The 20,008-nt window shown below is 32.9% G+C and overlaps 1 protein-coding gene across 1 annotated transcript; it reads right to left on the reverse strand.

The window, feature by feature from the left end:
• Positions 1 to 1,918: 1,918 nt before the first annotated feature.
• On the reverse strand, positions 1,919 to 19,233 carry LOC134716133 (biorientation of chromosomes in cell division protein 1-like 1). Its single transcript, XM_063578919.1, has 13 exons — positions 19,009 to 19,233; positions 15,947 to 16,071; positions 15,083 to 15,291; positions 12,684 to 13,559; positions 11,806 to 12,212; positions 11,087 to 11,237; positions 10,376 to 10,562; positions 9,387 to 9,622; positions 8,821 to 9,115; positions 7,437 to 7,946; positions 5,996 to 6,046; positions 5,053 to 5,103; positions 1,919 to 4,139 (listed from the first exon to the last, which is right to left on the reverse strand). Exons 1-13 carry the CDS (start codon positions 19,132 to 19,134, stop codon positions 3,227 to 3,229), a joined length of 4,137 nt encoding a protein of 1,378 aa, XP_063434989.1. The 5' UTR covers positions 19,135 to 19,233; the 3' UTR covers positions 1,919 to 3,226.
• Positions 19,234 to 20,008: the final 775 nt, after the last annotated feature.

Genomic DNA, 20,008 nt, shown 5'->3' on the forward strand with positions numbered 1-20,008 from the left:
TTTTTTTTTTACCTATACAAGTAAATAAAATTCACTTGTATAAGTATCCTACAAATTTACTTGTATGTGTATATATTTTTTTACTTCTTCAAGTAAATAAAATACACTTGTATAAGTAGTACCCCTGACTGTAAGGAATGAGTCCACTGTGATGTTTTTAAGGAGATGTGCTATTGCATTGTTGCTTTTGAAACAAGTATCACCAAAGTTAAAATGAAGAGAGAAAACAAACAACCTGATCTAAAACAACAATTAACTCAAAGACATGAACCAATGACAACCACTGGATTACAGTCTTCTGACTAGGGACAGGCACATTTAAAAGAATGTGGCAGGGTTACCAATGTTTATCAGCTCTCAACCCACCCCTAACTGGGAACAGTTGTGTTACAGAACAACATATAATCTAAAAATCATTTGAATATTTGGTTTAAGGAATGATGTAATGTGCACATGTTTATGATTTTTGTTAGCCTGCAACTTTTGTTGCAGACAGAAAGCTCGACATAGGGATAGTGATCCGGCGGCGGCGTTAGCTAACTTCTTAAAAGCTTTATATTTTAGAAGGTGGAAGACCTGGATGCTTCATACTTTGTATATAGATGCCTCATGTTATGAACTTTCCATCAGTCACATGTCCAATGTCCTTGACCTCATTTTCATGGTTCAGTGACCACTTGAAAAAAAAGTTAAGATTGTTTGTAATGTTGAATTCTCTCTTATTACAAGTAATAGGACAACTGTATTTGGTATGTGTGTACCTTGCAAGGTCCTTAAGCCCATCAGACAGTTTTCACATGACCTCCACCTCATATCATGGATCAGTGAACAAGGTTTAGTTTTGGTGGTCAAGTCCATATCTCAGATACTGTAAGCAATAGGGCTAGGATATTTGGTGTATGGAAGGACTGTAAGGTGTACATGTTCAACTGGCAGGTGTCATCTGACCTTGACTTCATTTTCATGGTTCAGTGGTTAGAGTTAAGTTTTGGGTTTTTGTCTGTTTTTCTCATACTTTATGCAATAGGGTCTACTATATTTGTTGTATAAAATGATTGTAAGGTGTACAAGTCTATCAGACAAATATCATCTAACCTTGACCTCATTTTCATGGTTCAGTGGTCAAAGTGAAGTTTTTGAGTTTTGGTCTTTTTATTTAATAGTATATGCCATAGGTCACTATATTTGGTGTATGGAAATATTTTATGATCTATATATCAGTCGCACAGGTTTTATTTTACCTTGACCTCATTTTCACGGTTCATTGCTCAGTGTTCAGTTTTTGTGTTTTGGTCTATTTTTCTTAAACTATAAGTATTAGGTCAACTATATTTGTTGTATGGAAGCATTGTTAGCTGTACATGTCTGCCTGGCATGGTTTATCTGACCTTGACCTCATTTTCATGGTTCATTGGTCTTTGTTTAGTTATCTCTTAGTTATCTTGTTTAATGTTAAGTTTATGTGACAGTTGTAACAAAGCTTTATACTTGGGACTATCAACATAATATCAATGATTAATACAGAAGGCGAGACATTTCAGCGTGTGCACTCTTGTTATACTACTATAAGTAAATTAATAATTTGACTATATGGTGTATGGAAAGATAATAATGTGTACATGACTACCTGGCAGGTTTCTTCTGACATTGACCTCATTTTCATGGTTCACAAGGCAATGTCAAGCTTTTGTGATTATTTTTTACAGGTCTATTTGGAGTATATCTTTTTTTCTTGTTTTTTGCGCTGTTGGGTGACTGTCTCATTGATTGGGATTCCACATCTCGGTCTACACATGGTTTCCTCCAAATGACATGTATTTTCTCCATATTAGAGTTGAGACAGGTGAATAAATGTCTACAAAAGATCTGCCGCCAATGCCATCAACTTCAAATGTTTTAAAGGACAGAAACCTAGTAATAAGTATTATACATATTTATGAGCCAATAATAAACTGTCATTAAGAATGATGACATTTGTTTATTGCAATATTTAATATCTATATGCACAACAAAAATAACAAGAAGCATTAGTCAATGATTGCTGCTCAAATCCCACATAAATATGATGATTTCCATGACTTGACCAATTACAAATCATGTTCCAAAATTTAAAAAAAAAAAAAAAAAAAAATGTTGAGCATTTCAATATAATCGTATCATTTTTTGTGAAAAGAGTTGCTGAAAATAGTTTACAAAATTTTGCTGAGGAAAAATTCCAGTTTAATAGGATTTTGTAGGAAATGGCTGAAACAACCTTAATTTGACACAAATTCTTATCAGATACTTAAGCAAAGTTGTACATATATTTAACATTGCATGATTAATATTTACATAAATTGCACAGTTAACATGATCTCACATCATGAAATCTTTTACAAGTTCTGTTCATGACAAGGTGAATACAAATGTTTTTTTGACAACATAACATTTTCATGATAAATGCGATCTGTTATCAAATTAGTTTTTAGAGATTACTCTTCTATGCATTTTCAAAAAAATGTCAGAAAAATATCCCAAAGTGGTACAATGTGAAATTCCAATACTGTGAAGATAATTTTATGTATCCATGTAGTCAAACCTACATGAGGATCTTCCCATGTTTTAATTAGGACAACAAGTGTATTCATGAATAAGGTTGTCCATGAAAATCACTAAAAATAGTACAAATGTATCCACATATAAAAGTACAATCTTAGTAATCCATCTCAAACAGATAATTAATTCAAAGTTTGAATTACTATAAGGATGGCAAGAAAACCTCAGTTTCAAAATTAAATAAAGTCCTCTCAATTAAAAAAAAAATTGTGGTAAGGAATTTGTTGAACACAAGCCAAAAGATCAAACATTCATAGACAAACTTTAACTTTGAACATAGCACGCTATAAAACCTTAATGATTGACAAATAGCATTGAAATTGACTTTTTGGTTTAGATAGCGTACTCAATATTCCATTTCCAATTACTGGTATGACATTTGTTTGACAATTTTACTTGTTTTTTAAAACAATCAAACAAAATAACAAGTCAAATCAAATTGATTTAGACTAACATAAAGTTATTTTGCTTTTAAATTTCATAGAAAGGGGAGGGTGAAGGTGAATAAGTTTTTTTTATGCAGCTAGAATTCTAAAACAGACCTCATCTATAGTATATTATATCAAAGGTTGAACACTATTTTTTCAAATATTATTGTACATCATAAATTGTTATTATAAGAAATGGTGTTTTATCGTCTGCCTCTTTTACTAGGAGGTCTTTCTGATGGTGGTGATGACCTTCCTCCTCTTCTAGGTCCCATCTGTTGAAAAGGGGACCCAAATTTGATATTTCTAAGTTTATTTGTCATTGGAACCTTGGGAGAATTTACAACTGGTTTCTTTCTCAAATCATGTGGGGGAATAGCAGTTTGACCTCTTGTCATTGGTCGATGAGGTGATGGTGATCTACGATGAAATGGTGGTGAGGGTGATCTGCCCCTAGTGACAGGTCGATGTGGAGGTGATCCTCTATAAAATGGTGGTGGTGATGGTGAATGAGCTCCTCTTGATAATGGGGGTGAAGGTGTTCTCCTCATTCCTGGTCTATATGGTGAGGGAGATCTACCTCTAAGATATGGTCTCCCAGGAGATGGTGACCTCTGACCTCTTGGTATGTAGGGAGGAGGTGACGGCGTTAATCTATCACCAGGGTAAGGTGGAGATGGTGACCTATGACCTCTGACTCTTGGTGGGGACATTGATGGTTCTCTCCCCCATGGTTCAGGCGCCATCATGTGTTCTGAAGGAGACAATGACCTTCGTAGATACTCTGGTGGAGGAGACTGAGGTCGTCTCCCCATGGCGAACTGAGATCGTCTCGGTGGAGAGTCTTCTAACAATTGTGATGAAGATCTTCGTCCCCTTGTTCCAGGATAATATGGAGGTGATTCTGATCTATCATCCCACATACCAGGAGAGACTTCTCTCACTGGAGACTGGGGAGAAGGAGATCTCCCAGGTTCTGGAAAATAATATCGTTTAGTAGGTGACCCTTGTGGTGACCATGAACCGGAGTTTGCTCCTTCAGGAAACTGCCATGAATTCTGTCTTTGCCATGTACCTCTTGTCATTGTTGCACCTCTTCCTCTTGCTTTGAATCGTCTGAAAAATATATAAAACCTTTCATTATTTCAAATTCAGGTTATTATAGGGAGATAATACTAATAAGCATTGTATTAGATACATCTACATTTTAGTGCTAACATAATTAAGATAAAATCATAGTTTCAAAGTTCAAGGGCCATATCAATTTCTATAAACAAAAACCTCAACACACAGAAACATCATCACATCAGGATAACAAGTATTGCATCATTCACATATTTAAAAGAACATGTTCACGGCTTTAAGCTGGAAGGAACAGCATTCACAAACATGTTTAAAACTGCCACAATTACCAAATCAGGACCTGTAATTCAGTGGTTGTTATTTGTTACTGTTTGCCATAATTCTTTTTTTGGGTATTGTTTTTTTTTTTATAAATCAGACCCCTTGAATCAAAACTGTTGGAAGGCTTAATAAGGTCATAACTTCAAAATGCAGATTGGAAATTTCATTTTGTTCTACAATTTCACTGTTAACTACTATGTGTTGATATGCAACAATTCTAATCAGTTAATTTTTTTGCCTGATTATGTCAGACTGTGATGTGTAGGGATGGCAACCGTTTTTTTAACCAATAGAAGCAATTTCAAATAAGTAATGTTGCAAACAAAATTAAAAAAAAAGACAAAAATATAAAGACATAGTTTCTTCGTACTTATCATAAACTGAAAAGTGGTTAATCATTTAGTTTTTTTTGTCAATCTTATAGCATTTTGATGTGCATGATGTTATAAAATCATTTAGTATATCAAAATGATAGATATTTTATCATATTTTATAACCTTTGTATAAAGCATTTCACTTTCCAAAAGAAAAATTGCAAGTATGCATATTGTAAACAAAGTTTTAAAAATTAAACCACAAGATCAAAAGGATCAGTTCTTATCAACAATATAAATAAATTACATGCCTGTCATATTTGGTCATTTTTGGAGGCTTGGCAATGGTCGGAACATCCATACTACAATAAAAAATAGCAACTGATAAGCATAAATACAATATTGAGATGTCAATTTTGACACAAAACAATCACCAGCTTCTGATTAAAAGGTGAAAAACTCCTACAGGTGTATCCCAAGATACTTTACTGTAGGTCATGTAGTCAAAGACAATAGGAAATCTCAAATTTAAATGCAAGTATGAACAGACGGAAGGACAGACGGAAGGATTAACAGACGCACAGACCAGAAAACATAATGCCCCTCTACAATTGAAGGTGGGGCATAAAAAAAATGCAGCAGTTGTCTTCTCTTGTTCTTGTTATAAATCCCTAGTATGTTTTGATAACAACACTAAAAAGGATAAACTACTTAGGGGATCATATGAGATTTAGGGGTATGCTACAGTTTAGTATTAAAAGTTCATACAGCTTTTGAAAAGTTTTCCATTTTTTTAGAATAAATGTTGATCTTTTTTTGGCATGTTGAATCCCATTCTATAAACAGACAATGTTGAGTTATTTAGTTAAGGAAAAGCCTTATTTTGTTTTTTACTAATGGCAGAATTTTTTAATTAGTAACTTTGCAAAGTGAAAAAAAAAGAACCAACCAAACAAACAGACAAAACATAAACAAGAAAGAAAAATACATGATAGTCAGATGCAATAAATTTATTGAAAAGTTTTAAACTAGCCATTCCTAGTTTTCTACCATTTATTTTTCTCTATTTTTTCCACTTACAAATTATGTGATAAGATGATAATTCATAAAAATTATACATATTTTATAAGAGTATTTATCAATTTTTTTTAAAACTTTGCAAAAAGTAACTTGAATGTTTGCATTATAAATAGGAGTATTGTATCAAAACTACATGGTCAATTCTTATATGATCAATATAAATAAATTACACACCTCTCATATTTTACCATTTTTGGAGGCTTTGGTATGCTGGGAACATCCATACTACAATAAAAAAAAAATTATAAGCAAAATTACTAACAGCAAATATACAGATGTCCACTGTGATACATAATTATATGAATAACAGCGGACAAAACTCATCAGCTGCAAGTTATGTAGTATAGCTATAGGTTTTTTAGTGAAAAGTTGACATAGGTACAAACTAAACATTTACTAGTACATTGTATATCAATATACAGTACAGATTTTAACCATTTCATAAAAATAATCTAAATTCATACTACATTTACTATTCCTGTTGATGATGGGCTTATTAATCCATACAGTTTATTAAACCCTATTCTAATGATTTATTTTAAGATAAAATGTTTGAACTGAAATATGTTTTAGAAGATTTCCTTTAAATTCTATCAAAAAAAGTGACATGAGAATCTCTTGAATTTCTTTTTAACAATTTCCCTTTATATTCAAAGTATTATCATGGCAAATTTACTTAGCTTGAATAGAAACTAATAAATTATAAATATGTCTTGCTCTAATTGAAGTATGGTGTAGCAGATTTCTTTTCATTTTTTTTTAACATTATCAAGCATAACAGTCTTTCTAATTTCCATAAGCTAGGATGGGCCTTATTTATATAAAGATTTTGAGTACCAGTACTGTGGTACCCCTTGTCTTGCATGCTATTGCTGATGTCAGTGTAAAACTGTGATGTTGGCTGCCACAAATGCAGTGCACTTATCTTAAAATACCAGAAAAAAACTTTCTTATTTCTTAAGATGCTATGAAAATGTATTTCTTAAAAAACTGAATGTGTCCATAGGACAGAGATGATGCTCCTGTTTGCATATAACGACTAACTAAAGAACTGGGAAAGTTACACTACCCAAATTTCACCTTGATCTACACTACCCAAATTTCACCTTGATCTACACTACTCAAATTTCAACTTAATCTGTGTCTTATGATAATAAGTACAATGAAGTATTGCATGTAAGATTAATAACATTTGGTCAAGGCAAAGTAAAGTAAGAAAATGTAAACTACTATTGAGAAGGAAGGACATACATAAGAACTGATGTCAAAATTTTGCTCTTGATATGTATTTTCATTTATAGAAGATTATGCCCAAGTTGTTTTATTCCATGAATGTTTGAAAAAGTTATTGATGTCTGGTACTGGTTAACCTTAGACTGTATCTAAATATAACCTTAGACTGTATCTAAATATAACCTTAGACTGTATCTAAATATAACCTTAGACTGGATCTACATATAACCTTAGAATTGTATCTAAGTATAACCTTAGACTGTATCTAAATATAACCTTAGACTGTATCTAAATATCAAATGGAAAAGGAACCAATGAGAAGGATTTTTTTTTGTTGGAAAATTTAAAACCTACATAATTAGATAAAGAATAATTTCCATACCTTGAAGCAGCTCTTTTCTCAGCTTCACCAAAGCTCACTCTGTACAGATTTTTTTCGATCATCCTCTCAGCTTCTCCAAAATCAATCATTTCAATTGGCATCTTTCCCTTCCTGCGTTTCCTTCTACCAAACTCATCAACAGATGACCCTGATGACCTAGACCTAGACCTAGATTTAGACTTTTCTGAGCTTGATGATGAACTGGACCCTGACCTTGAGTATGAAGAACCTCTGCTATGTACTGATGCCAATGAGGATGATGAGATTGGACTAGGTTGGCAGTCTGATTTCACTGACCTGGACCTTGACCTACTTGAATGTCTAGATGATCTTGAAGTTTCTGATTTTCTGCTGGGCTGTCTTTTTCTTCTAGGTTGTTGCTGGCTTTCATCTTTTTCAAATGCAGCCCCTGGTGAGGAGTTTCTTCGCCTACTACCACTGATATTTGGTCGTGGTTTGTATAGGTCTGATTCGTCGTAACGTTGAGATTTCTTATGTTCTTTTTCAGACCTTCAAACAAATAGAAATTGGTTATGTTATTTTTTTAAAAGCTTTGTACATAGCCTTCTCCTGATCATTTATTCTAGTTTGTTTCAGGTGTTGCTTTTTCTTTTTTATTTCATGTGTAGCTTTGTGCATAGCATTCTCATGTACATTTACCAGTATTATATTTTTTTCATGTTTAGCTTTGTACATAGCCTTCAAATGTACATCTATTTTGGTTTATTTCAGGTGAAGCTTTGTGCAAAGCCATTTCTTGTACATCTATACTTTTTGTTTCATGTATGGCTTTGTGCATAGTCTTCTTTTACAATGTTTTGTATATCTATTATTTTTTATTTCATTGGTAGCTTTGTGCATAGCCCTCTCCTATGCGTCTATTCCTTTATATTTTATGTGTAGCTTTGTGCAGAATTGAGGTATCAATTATTCTATGTAGTATTTTTTCAGAGTAAAAAGCAACACACATATCTATTATATAAGCTTAGGCAACAGCAAGTTGAAAAGTTTAAAAGTTCTTGTGGCTTTTAGAAAACATAATTAAGTGCAAGTTTTGAAAATATGAATATATATTGAAATCATCTAAATATCAGCAGAACAACATATATGTCGTGTACAAGTTGTGATTTTGTACAGGTTATAACATGTACAAAAATATTGTTCATGTTATAACTTGTATAATGCAAAAATACAAGTTATAACATGTACAAAAGTACCTCATACATGTTATAACCTGTACCTGTTCAGTAGAACCTTTAATTTAATTTCTTCAAATGTAGAAAAGCTTCTGATAAATAAAATCATTAAAATCCTGATCAATGAAATAAATTAATACAGAAAAATCAAAAGAACAAACAATCAAATGAGTGTGGCTTAAGTTTACCATTGATTCTGATTTCTGTATGAATTTTGATCAGCATACTTTGATTCGCTGCCTTGCCGTTTTCTTTTTGTCCCTTTACTTGTGACTTCAGAAAGTGACTCATCAGATACATCACTAAGTGGACTTGTGGCTCTCCGTGCACTCTCAGAACTGTCAATACTTTTTCCTTGTGTACTGGATGCTGAGTTATCTTCTACTTGTGCACTTGATGAATCTTCATCTATTGTTACTACTTCTGTAAAGGGTTCATCTTGAGTTGGCGTAGGAGGCGTAGATGGCATGTCTTCCATGAAAACTGAAACACAAATCAACCAAATATATGAAAGGAGAAACTATTGTGAATTCATTTATTTTCCTTGGTAACAATTTTCATAGATTTACCCTTTGGGTCGAATGAGGTAAAAAAAGACCTAAAAACTAATATAAAGTTTTCAAGATCTGTATTTCATATTATTTGAAAATGTTCTTCAAGTTCTGAGTTGATCATTTACAATCAAACAACATAAACCATCATGCACCTACAGTATAAAATCAATAAATTAATTTTAACCTAGCTATATAGTCACCTTCAACTTTTAATTGTGTTCCATCCTCTAGAATAACCTCCCCTTCCATTGTTTCACACACTTCCTGAGTGTGGAAGTCTGGGTGATTTTGAGACTCATCCACTATATATTCAATATGATCTGTAACAATGGTTTCTTCAATAGTTGGCTCTTCAAAGACAACTTCAGAATAGCTCTGACTGGAAAATGGTTGCTTTTTCTCATTAAAAATTGATGTAAATTCATCTGATGTATACCTGCATTATTAAAATAAAGCAAAAATGTTAATTATAAACATTGAAATATAAAAACAGTATATCAGCACTGTTTGAAATTTATCATTACTACTGTAGGCACTTCAAAATTATAATGACAGAATGAATATCTCAAAAAGTAAAAATTATTTTTGAAAAAGCTGACTAAGCGTTATGGGTTTTGCTCATAGTTGAAGGTCATACAATGAGCTATAGTAGTAAATTTTTATGTCATTTGATTCCTGGTAGAAAGTTGTCTCAGTGCCAATCATACCACATCTAATTTTATAACTTAGGAAGTGTTTAATATCTATATTCTTCAACAGGTATAGAGATCATTTCCTTTTCTTTCATCATGTTGATGCAATTACACAATTTTGACTTGGGATTTAATGTCTTTGCTCTATCATATGGTCTTATGTTCCACTGGCAATGAAGAGAATAATTGAGTAAGCTCTATCATATTGGCAAATTAATCTTGATTGTTTTTTCAAAATATCAGAGGCTGAAAAGAACAGATTTTTACAAAAGTCAAGGACTATTATAGCAAGACTTATATGACTGATAAGGGAAGGACTATTATAGCGATACTTAGATGATTGATAAGGGAAGGACTATTATAGCAATACTTAGATGATTGATAAGGGAAGGACTATTATAGCGATACTTAGATGATTGATAAGGGAAGGACCAAAGATCTGCTCTTTTTTCAATACAGCATTTATTTTTCAAAATGGGTAAGACAATTTTGTTTACCTTCTATTTCTTGTCCTCTGTCTCCGTAATGCTGCTTTCTTCTCCATAACTTTCTGTTTAGTAAGTTCCATTTTGAGCTCAGCTTTTGTTTTTCTTTTTTTCTTTTCAGGAGAACTTGGTACTTTCTCAGGACTTGATTCCTCTAAACTGTCTGTCCTTTCTACCCTCTCACTAGAATCTGTTTGAGCTACAATTAGATCTTTTCAATCAATATAACATTCTTTGCATTCCACTTTCCTCACCGGTCATGATGAGGAAAGTTGAATTTATGTGATTTTATGAAGATCTGAATACAGTTACTGGTATATGTATTCGATATCAGAATGGGAGTTCTTTATTGCATTATTCATCTAGTGACATTATTCTCATTAATGAGACCTCGCAATAATATCAAAATTTACAGTTATTACATTAGTAACGATATTGCAAGTCAGATAATAACCAGTGACATAGAAAGATCAAGGATTCATAATTATAAATGCACAAATTAATTTGTAATTTCAATCAGGTGCAAGTAGTGTCACATCTTAAAAAACTCCTCTTATACCAGATAATTAAAACATTTAAATTTGAAAGCTATTTGATGTGAAATTATTACTAATAATAATATCATGCATCTCACAAAAACGCTTAAGAATGTATGTAAACTTGGGAGCTATTACTTCATTATTCTATGCTTCATAACCTTGACATCTTGACAGTACAATTTACCTTTATCTGTGCTTTCGTCAGCTTTTTGTTCTTTAATTTTCTTTCTCTCTTCTCTAAGCCTGACCTTTTCTTCTTCTCGTTCCCTCCTCTTGGCTTCAAGCTCAGCTCTTCTTTGTGCTCTTTTCAAATACCGTTCTTCTTTTTCTTTAGCCTGCAGCACATCATAAGATAATTATTTAATACATAATAATCCTCATAAAACACATCAATTTTAGAAAAAAATTTATCTTTACCACAAGAAGATCCACCAAATTTGCACCACAGTATGTTTTCACTTTGAGGGTACGTTTCAGAATCACATTATTCAGTTGTAAGTAAATGTTTTGAATAAAATATTGTCACTGCAAGTGATTTTGGTTTTTTAATTGATGTTTTAAATGTTAATGAATAATTGAATAGCAATCCAATTCAATTTAATTTCTATTTAAATATTGTTTTAAAAAAAAAATTAATATCAATTGAGGAAGAATTTATTTCTTTCAGTTATTTAAAACTGCAAACCTAGATCAATAAAAAACATTTATATATTATATTTCTTCTTCCATCCCTGTTATTAACTCAACCAACCAAGGGTGATTTTTAACAGAATGACATTGTGCTTATTGTATGTTGTTGGGTTGCTTTCTCATTGATATTGCCTCCATATTCCCCTATAATTATATAACCAGTATATACTCCCTCCATATCCCCCTATAATTATATAACAAGTATATACTAACTATTCTTGATTTCCTGGCTTCTCTAGTTTCTTCGTCTTCACTATCACTATAATTGTACTGCAGTGATATTAACTTCTTATGTTTAGAAGGGGAGACAACTTCTACAGCAGTTGCCACTTCAGAGGTAGGTGGCAGTGGTATAGACAATTCAGGGTGACTAGCAGGAGTTTCCTGTTCAATATCTGTACTAATAGCTGGATAAACCTCTGCTTCTGTGTGGGTAGTTGGAGGTACCTCTGTTTCTATACTGGCAGATGGTTTTAACTCTTCTTCTGGAACATCAATGTCTGTGCTGGTATTTGGAGGAACCTCTGTGCTTTCTAAATCTTCAACATGTTCAAACTCGTCTTCACTTATATCTGGTGTTTTATCTCCAGCTACAGATAATGGACTTGCCTGTGGTCTCTCTGAAATAATGAAAAGAAATTTATGTTAAATTTTTAAAGTGAGTTAGAACTACCAGTCTTTATAGGCAGGTAGAGCACAAACAATCACCTTTTATCCCTTACCATCATCGAAAAAAGTATTTTTAACTGAACTTCTTATGTGTATTTATGTGTATTGTGTACTTTCTCCAAACACATCTATTTTCCCTCCATTTATTTAGCCTATCTGAGATTTTCAGTCTAATGTGTATATTCTGTTGTATAGAAAGGAACTTGTATGCTGAACCATTCAGAAAATAAATCCTAAATGACTCATCATCTCATTATACAAAACAATGTTAATTGGAAATTAGGGGGGGGGGGCAACTATATGTTCCCATTCAAATGCATTGACTGTCCAAAAAAAGGGGGTTCCAACCCCTGGAACCCTCCCCCTGGATTTGTCACTGCATGTATGTAAAGAGAAAAATTATCATTAAGTGTACTATTTACCTATATATTCATCATCCTCTGATGCAGATTTATCTGAATCAAACATATCGTTATCACTCCCACTTCCCAACTCGTCAAAGTCACATGATGATAAATCACTGGTGTGGACAGAACTAATGGTGATATCAGATTTCTGGTCTGCATCAACAACCTCATCCCAGGCAAATTTATAAGGTCTTTTTGTGTCTTGGCTTCCCTCATCATCTTCATCAATGTCCATTTCATAGCTTTGATTGCTGTCCTCATTCTCAACAACAATACCCATTTTACTTTTCACTTTTCCAGCTGACCTGGCAAGAGGTGGCAGAGGAATATCATATGTTTCGCCCTTTTCTTCCTGCTTACTAAACAAAGCTTTAGTTACTTTGTCCTTACTTTCTTCTTTTGGTATAACAACCGGTATATCCTCTGTTCCTGGGGGTGGTGGTGTGGGGGGTAACGGTGGTTGGGATGATTTAGGAGGAGTGGGCGTGTCAACAGCTGTTGTCTGTGTTGTAGTTGTTGGAGTACTAGGTACTGGAGGTATTGGAGAAACAGGGAACTGACTTGATGTGACTGTCGTGGTGGTGGCCCCTGAAGACATAGGTGGTGGGAATGGAATTCCAGGCATCCCTGGAATTCCAGGCATCCCTGGAATCGGCTGTGGAAACATGAAATTATTCCAATATGGAAACATCTGAGGGGGCATTCCAAAGGGTGGAAATCCACCAAATGGGGGAACCATTGGATAATTTGGCATCATGCCACCAAAGGCTACTTGTGGTGGCATCTGTTGAGTCCAGATAGCTTGTGAATATGGTGATGAGAAGGTTGGAGCTGCCGGTGTTGTTGATTGCTCTCCTTGAAAACTACTGGGAGTACTGGTCTGATTTTGTTCTAAAAATACAATTTAAAATACACAATAATTTATGTAAACCAAAGTAAAGTTTTAACAAAAACTAGTAAATAGTTCACTGTAAGTATAATCTTCCAATAGAAGACAAAAGATCATTTGTTAAAACCACAAGAAAGAATCTGGAAAGACCCTGATTTGTTATATAAAGTTAAAAAGAATATTAGTAAATGAAGCAGTCAAACATAAAAATCAATTATAAATTCTGAACTTTCATTTAAGACTTGAATGCTTCTTTTTGTAAATTTATGAGGGTGTAAAAGCGTTGACCAAAGTACATTTTGTATGAAGCGAGGAAGCGCTTCATTCTAAAAAAGTATGCATGGTCAACGCTTTTACAACCCTATAAAGTTACAAAAAGAAGCATTCAATACTTATAAATACATTTTTTAGCTAGGATCATGAAAACACGATTTTTATCCAGTTTAAATTAATTCACCTGTCCACTTTATACATCTAATCGCTAATCCCGGCTGCTTGAACTTTTGACGCATACATCATTTTTTCATTGTGGCGTCAGATATTTTGTATTGTGACGTCAAACTTTTACTGGAACCTATGTGGTATCCAGTAATGGCGGAAAAAAAGCGATAAGGTGTATTGTGGGACCTCGTGTTATCATGCATGGTAAATTTTATTGTCTAATGCAATTGTTTACGGAATAACATGTGATGTGCAGTTAGCCAATCAGAATAACGTATTATAATGAAACTTGCATCTAATGTAATTATTTGGACCTACAATATATTGTCCAATATTGAATTCTTGTACAGTATAAAAGTTTATAAAAGATGTGGTGGTTGTTAATATGGCACTAAATAAATTTGGTTATTTTTATAATTGTATAAATTATACCCAAAAAGTACATCCTAAATTCAAGCACAGCTTATTTAAGTTCTAATTGAAAATCGTAAGAGTCACAAATTTGAAATCTGAAACGTATTCAACTGGTAATAAAATGATGAATTATTTCCTAAATTATGTTTGTTCTAAACAGCGACCTTTAAATGCTAATGTAAATCCACTTTATTTATTTCTGGTGGATAGATGTAGTTGGCAATTATACCAATCCTTTTTTTATATTTGTTTCTACATTGGTTATAGGTATTGGGGGAGGGTTGAGATCTCACAAACATGTTTAACCCCGCCACATTTTTGCGCCTGTCCCAAGTCAGGACCCTCTGGCCTTTGTTATTCTTGTATTATTTTAATTTTAGTTTCTTGTGTACAATTTGGAAATTAGTATGGCATTCATTATCACTGAACTAGTATATATTTGTTTAGGGGCCAGCTGAAGGACGCCTCCGAGTGTGGGACTTTCTCGCTATTTTGAAGACCTGTTGGTGACCTTCTGCTGTTGTGTTGTTTTTTTTTATTTGGTCAGGTTGTTGTCTCTTTGACACATTCCCCATTTCCATTCTCAATTTTATGTACAATGCAATTTTTTTCAAGTCTGTTTTCACCAATTTCCCTACCCATATCCTATCTATTTTCACCAATTTTTTACCAGCTTGAGACATATTTATGCTCATTAAACTCTGCATCGTTTCTTTCTGCTGTTGTTTCTGGGCCTCTTGTTGGGCTTTTCTTTCTTTAGAATCAATACCCAGATGACTACAAACAACTTCATCAATCTTTGGTTTAATCAGCTGAAGTATTTTAGGATTTATGACTTGTTCTATCACTCTCTCTACACCATTAGCCAACATCCCAGATCTGTAAAACATGCGCAAAGTGAAAATTTTCTCAAAACGTAATCTTTTTTTTATTATTTCCATTTTCATTAATTGGGTAAAGTTTTTTTTGGGGGGGAATATCTGATTTCATAGCTTAAATGATAATAATTTCAGCGTACAAGCCTTAAGAAAAAGATGGGTAATTCACTTATATCAGTGGTTAATTAACCATGTGTGTCTTTATCAATTACCCATTAATTATACATAAATTTGTCCCTCATGTGCTTTTTTAACCCACTGTAAAAAAAATCGTTTCTTAAGAGCTAAAATGTTTCCTTCTTACCAAATGTATGCTGTGAACTTTTAGTAGTAATTAAACACCCAAAACACAAATTGTGCATAAATGACTCGTTATAAAAGAAAGTGTGTACTTGTGTTCAGTAAGAAGTTGTTATTAATTATAAATTCATGTGTTATTTTGGTCTCTTGTGGAGAGTTGTCTTATTGGCAATCATACCACATCTTCTTATTTTTATATATAATAAATCTCCATTTTTTCAGCTAAAATGTGCATGTATAAATGACATGAATGGAAGACAACTCTAGTTCAACTATAGCCTTAAGTAACTCATTGAATGTTAGGGAAATTTCTTATTCATGTACATGTTACGGGTATAAACATTGGAAAATCTTACGCAGTAATTTGCTTTCTTAAGTTGTCTCTGAGCTGGTTTTTGTTTAGACTTGGACTCCATTGTTGTCTTGATAGAAATCGGGATACGTATCCTTCAACTCTTTGTCTTAAATTCTGATAGGCTGGCTGTAAATAAAAAGATAAAATTTGTTATCAAAATTCCATAATGCAAACATTTTCAAGTAACTCAAGTGTCATTTCACAAGCAATATTTAGTATTATGGCCTCAATGGAAATAAATGCACTGGTGTAATCTCAAGATGAGTTTGATAGCCTTTTAGAATCGTTCTCCTTTTTTTAAATGTCTTATAAAAAAGAAGATGTGGTATGATTGCCAATTAGACAACTATCCACAAAAGACCAAAATGACACAAACATTAACAATTATAGGCCACCGTACGGCTTAGATTGAGTTAGATGAATGAATATTGGTCTTTTGATCATCATAAAAACAATCATCATGATCATTATTCATTTCATCAAAATAATCCACAACACACTGAACTAAACAAAATCTTGTAAAAAAAAATGTCTGACACACAATTTTAAATCAAAGAGACAAACTTATGACAAATTAACTTCTGTCATTATGACACTTATTCTTTATTCTTTATTTCATAGCAACTATCATGATTATTAGACAAGGTCCCCTCTTACAGTAGAAAAATCAATAAAAAAATATAAATACAAAAATGAAAATGTATATATTTATAATTTCTTATGTACTAATGAACTGAGTCAACTCAAAATCGTAAACTTTTTATTTTTCCACATTTGGGCAGTACATGTAATCTCTTCCTTTCTTTCCTGGGACTTTGAGTATCACTTACAAAAATGAACATTGGAAATGATACAGTATTTCCATTTCTTTTTGAACATTAAAATATAATAGAATTAAAAAAAAAAAAATTGATACAGACTTCAAATTTATTCCCTTTATATAAATGTGGGGAGTGAACATGTATATGTGTAGGGGAAAAACTAAAATAACTTTGGAGCAAATGGACTCCAATACACCTTTTGGCTATTTGTCCACCATTACTCACCATTCAACAGGTTCCTGTAAAATTTTTACGCTATAACACAAAATAAACTGATGCCACAACAGAATGAATAGTGATTGTTGTATGACATCAATAGTTTGAGGGGGACAGATTCTGGAGTTAGCTGGGATTAGTCCGAGTTTAATCTAACACCCAACAGCTGTTTTTCCAGACAAGCTGCGGCAGTGGGACCACCAAGCTTGTCCGATATAAAAAAGTGGATATTTGCCCGTCCAAAAAAGATCTGCTGCTTCGTTGCTTCTGGTGCCCACTTACGGCTTTGGAATAATATAAATCGAGTATCAATTTGTTCATTTTTCATGTTTATCATTGTTTATGTAAGTTTCATCTACATGTACCTGCCACTCATTTTCTCTTTTTTAGACAGTTTTCACAGTGACCATTCGTTTCTGGCATTTTAACTTTCATTTTCAAAGATTGTAATGTGATCAACGAGAAAAAAGTATGTAAGACCCAATTGATTATGGGAGATGATTTATGCAAATTTATGACCCTAGGTAAATATGAAAACATAATCTAACACCTCGTTCATTTACTATATATATACAAGTAATCTAAATGTCCGAGAGCTTCCGATTGTTATCAGGGTTGGCTACTAAATGCTTAACATTGATTTCCTATAAAGGAGCTGAAAAATCGTAGTTGGCTACTAATTGATTAATACTGATCTCCTGTAAAAAGAGAAGAAAAAAGCATAAATATTTGCTTTAAATTGTGTTTCGATCGTGAAGTCCCTTGTAACTTGATATCTTTTGAAAATTAAAGTAAAAATGTCTGAATCGATCATTCAATGGGTCACTGTGAAAACTGTCTAAATATGAGAAAAAAAGGGTGTCAGGTAAATGAATCTTACATCAATGAAAAATTAACAAATTGATATCCAATTTATATTATTCCAAGGCCGTTAGTTGGCACCAGAAGGAATCCGGGTCCGTAAGCCCTGATTCACGTTCGCCCTAGTACCTGTTCGCCCTGATACCTGTTCGCCCAGGGTCCATTCGCCCTGATTATTATTTTTTTCTAATTGTTGTCTAGTGGCATAAATTTATGTATTTGAACAAAATATGTTTGTTGAAAAATTCACCGAATATTTATATTGCCGAAATCAATTTCATCATTTTCCCTTTGATTGCAGTAGAATACTGGAATACAATGTATTTATCTTTATTGATATTTGTTAACAAAATAATTGTATTCAGTCATTCACTAATGTATGCAGTATAACTTAGACTAGTCTCAGAGTATTATAATGAATGAACTTGTAAATCTGTTTTACAGTTCGTACATTTTTTTAAAATTAATTTCAAGCTGAATATATTATCAAAACAAATTTGTTTTTATAATATTATTAATCCATCAAAAGACAGGTATCACAATAAGCAGTGATCCGAATTATTTTGTCATAAAACAATAAATTAATGATCCTTTATAACAAGCCATAAACTTTTAGATATTTCCATGTTTCCATAAATTTCAAGAATATATACCATAGAAATATATCTGATTAAGTTTATTCAACTTAAATGCCTGAATATTAATATTTTTAGTAGGGCGAACGGACTCTAAGGGCGAACGAACTCAGGGCAAACAGACCCAGGGCAAACATGTTACTAGGGCGAACGGTCCCGATACCCACCAGAAGTGACAAAGCAGAACATCTATTTTGGACAGGCAAATTACCACTTTTTCATGTGGGACGAGCTCTGACGTCCCACGGCCCCAGCTTGTCTGGCAAAACAGCCGCTGGACGTCAGAGTAATCTCTGACTAGCTGGGATTAGGGTTTTCGTTTTTCTTTTACTAGTCATTGCTAGTACAAGGTTCTTGGACATGTACAATTTGTTTTAGCTTGATGTCTTAATATTATGATTATTGTTTCAAAATCACTAAATCATGTAAGATAATGTTGCAATGCCATTTGGGATTATATGACATGGCAGATAATGTAACTAAAGAAAAAGTATATGTCTCTCCTGTTGTATGTGTTTCTGTTGGGATACCTTTGTGTCAACATCAGCTAGACATTCTTTCCTAAACTGATCAAACAGTCCTTCCGATTTCAAAGTGTCTATGATATCTTTAACTCTCCTTTCTTCGTCTGCATCTGTACTCGTACTTGAGCTCATTGTTATTGACAAGAATGTTCAAATAATTGATTGAAAACCATTTCATTTTGTAATTTCATTTTTTCATTTTTTTGGCCGGATGACGCCAAGATATTTTAAAAAATGTCCAATGACGGATTTTTAAAACTTTTTTCCGAACTGTTAGACGAGAGGCCCTGAATGGGATCGAAAGTTCAAAAAGTATTACAGCGGATTCCATTGAGTGTGTAGCGAAAGGTAATATTTTTGGTTAGCTTGCTTGTGAACTGAACCGTTAATTCATTATTTGGTCAGTTATACTACCCTCCTTTCGAATTAGCAGTCCAACAGACAGATCGATTAGTTTTCTGTCGGACTAGTCTATTTCTTAAGAAGGATAGTTTACCTACTAACCTAACATGACTTCATGGTTCACCAAGCAATCTAACTAAAGATATTACCTTTGGCTACACACTCAATGGAATCCGTTGTAATTGCATGAAAACGGACATGGGGTCATTTCAAAATAGTTGTAAACGAATAGAACGAATTCAATTTGTTTTTTGGAGCATATATACATTATTCAAATAAATTAAGTTACACATTACATTTACTCGAATTTAAAATATGTGAAGATAGGTTTTATTATATGCTTTAAGAAAATAGAAATAAAAAGTTGTTCCAGCTTTAAACAAATTTGAAAATTTAACTATCATCTAGTGTTTAAAAAAACAATCAGAGTTATCTCCTATAAAAAGGAACTAGTAAAAAAAATTGATTCTGAAACACAATTATCTGATTTTTTTGTCCAAACATTCTGTATTATGTAATCATCACTTATTTTTCTTTATAAAAATTAACATTCTTACACATTACATGTCAATAATTTAATTCAGGGACTCTCTGTACTAACTTT

This window comes from Mytilus trossulus, chromosome 4 (genome assembly GCF_036588685.1).
Source record: "Mytilus trossulus isolate FHL-02 chromosome 4, PNRI_Mtr1.1.1.hap1, whole genome shotgun sequence".
NCBI lineage: Eukaryota > Metazoa > Mollusca > Bivalvia > Mytilida > Mytilidae > Mytilus > Mytilus trossulus.

What these genes read in the sequence shown, in the direction of transcription:
- LOC134716133 (XM_063578919.1), bottom strand. Translation starts at nt 19,134, where the DNA reads ATGAGCTCAAGTACGAGTACAGATGCAGACGAAGAAAGGAGAGTTAAA. An exon ending in TTAAGAAAGCAAATTACTGC is followed by an intron (nt 15,292 to 15,946) that starts GTAAGATTTTCC and finishes CATGTTTTACAG; the next exon opens with ATCTGGGATGTTGGCTAATG. An exon ending in TACAGAAATCAGAATCAATG is followed by an intron (nt 7,947 to 8,820) that starts GTAAACTTAAGC and finishes ATTTGTTTGAAG; the next exon opens with GTCTGAAAAAGAACATAAGA.